Source organism: Gregarina niphandrodes (genome assembly GCF_000223845.1).
Source record: "Gregarina niphandrodes unplaced genomic scaffold scaffold00819, whole genome shotgun sequence".
Taxonomy (NCBI): domain Eukaryota; phylum Apicomplexa; class Conoidasida; order Eugregarinorida; family Gregarinidae; genus Gregarina; species Gregarina niphandrodes.
The window spans coordinates 1-1313 of record NW_011646091.1 but is presented as its reverse complement, the minus strand read 5'-3'; the positions used below and the strand labels follow the sequence as shown (position 1 = coordinate 1313).

The 1313-nt window shown below is 43.3% G+C and overlaps 1 protein-coding gene across 1 annotated transcript; it reads right to left on the bottom strand.

Annotated features, from left to right (window-relative positions):
- Positions 1-144: 144 nt before the first annotated feature.
- On the bottom strand, positions 145-1280 carry GNI_236600 (putative retroelement Pol polyprotein; the record flags this gene model as incomplete). Its single annotated transcript, XM_011136414.1, has 1 exon — positions 145-1280. A coding segment is annotated over one exon (1136 nt), but the record flags the coding sequence as incomplete, so codon positions are not given.
- Positions 1281-1313: the final 33 nt, after the last annotated feature.

Below are 1313 nucleotides of genomic sequence, written 5' to 3'. Positions count from 1 at the left end.
GGGTTGTATATAATCTTAAAGTCAAATTGTTGTAGTGCCATAGACCATCTAGCGAGTCTAGGCTTATCGATTTTCCACAGCCATTGAAGGGGCTTATGGTCAGACCTCACGGTAAAAGTTCGACCAATTAAGTATGGTCGAAACGCTAATATGAAATGAACGACAGCGAATCCTTCTAATTCGTAGATTGGCCAATTTCGCTCAGCAGCTGTTAACCGACGGGATCCAAAACGAACAGGATGTAGATTATGTAGATCATCCATTTGCATTAAACATGCCCCGATGGCAGTAGTAGAAGCATCGGTATCTAGCACATATGGCCAGCTCGGATGTGGATTTGTAAGAGTAGGGCATTCTGTCAAAGCCTTTTGTAATTGGTGAAAAGCATTAAGTCTTTCAGTAGTCATCTTGAAAGTAGTATCTTTTTGAAGTAGTTCGTAGAGTGGTCCTGCAATTTCAGCAAAACCTTGTATGAAACTCCTGAAATACCCAACCATCCCTAAGAATCGACGGATGGTAGTAGTATCATGTGGAACCTTGATCGCATTAATAGCATTGATGGATTCCACAGGCGGAGTTAACTTCCCTGCCCTTATATTGAAGCCTAGGAATTCAATCTCTTCTATGCCAAACTTACATTTGCCGACATTGACATGGGCACCAATTTCACATAGACGTCTCATCATGGCTTCAAAGTACTTAAGTAGTGTAGATTCATCATCTGCATGAATGACGATATCATCAACATAAACAGCGATACCTTCAAGGTCGATCACGTTTAGGTAGAGCCATCGTGCTAGGGCAGACGTTCCATTCAAAAGTCCAAATGGTACTCCAAGCCATTCCATCTGACCTAGTGGGGTCCAGAAAGCTGTCTTGTGCCTGTCATCAGGATGGATTTTCATCTGATTAAAGGAGTTCTTCAGGTCCATCACTACGAACAATTTTGAGTGTCCGAGTTGACGGATTATGGCAGCAGCGTCAGGAGCATTAAATGGGTCTGATTTCGTAACCGCATTCAATGATCGAAAGTCTACACATAGTCGACTCGAACCATCTTTCTTTGCAACTATGACTGGTTGTGAAAGCCAATTCGAAGTAGATCTTCGAATAGCCCCAGCCTCAAGTAGCTCACGTGTCAAACGCTTCAGTTCTTCTAATGTCTTCGGAGCGAAATGTCGATGAGGCTCAACTATGGGAGTAGCCTCACCAGTGTCGATACGGTAAACAAAGTTCTTTGAGCACGCGACTCTTGTCTTCTTCCATGCTTCGGAGTATTTCTCAAGAATGTCAACTATCCGTGACTTGGTGGC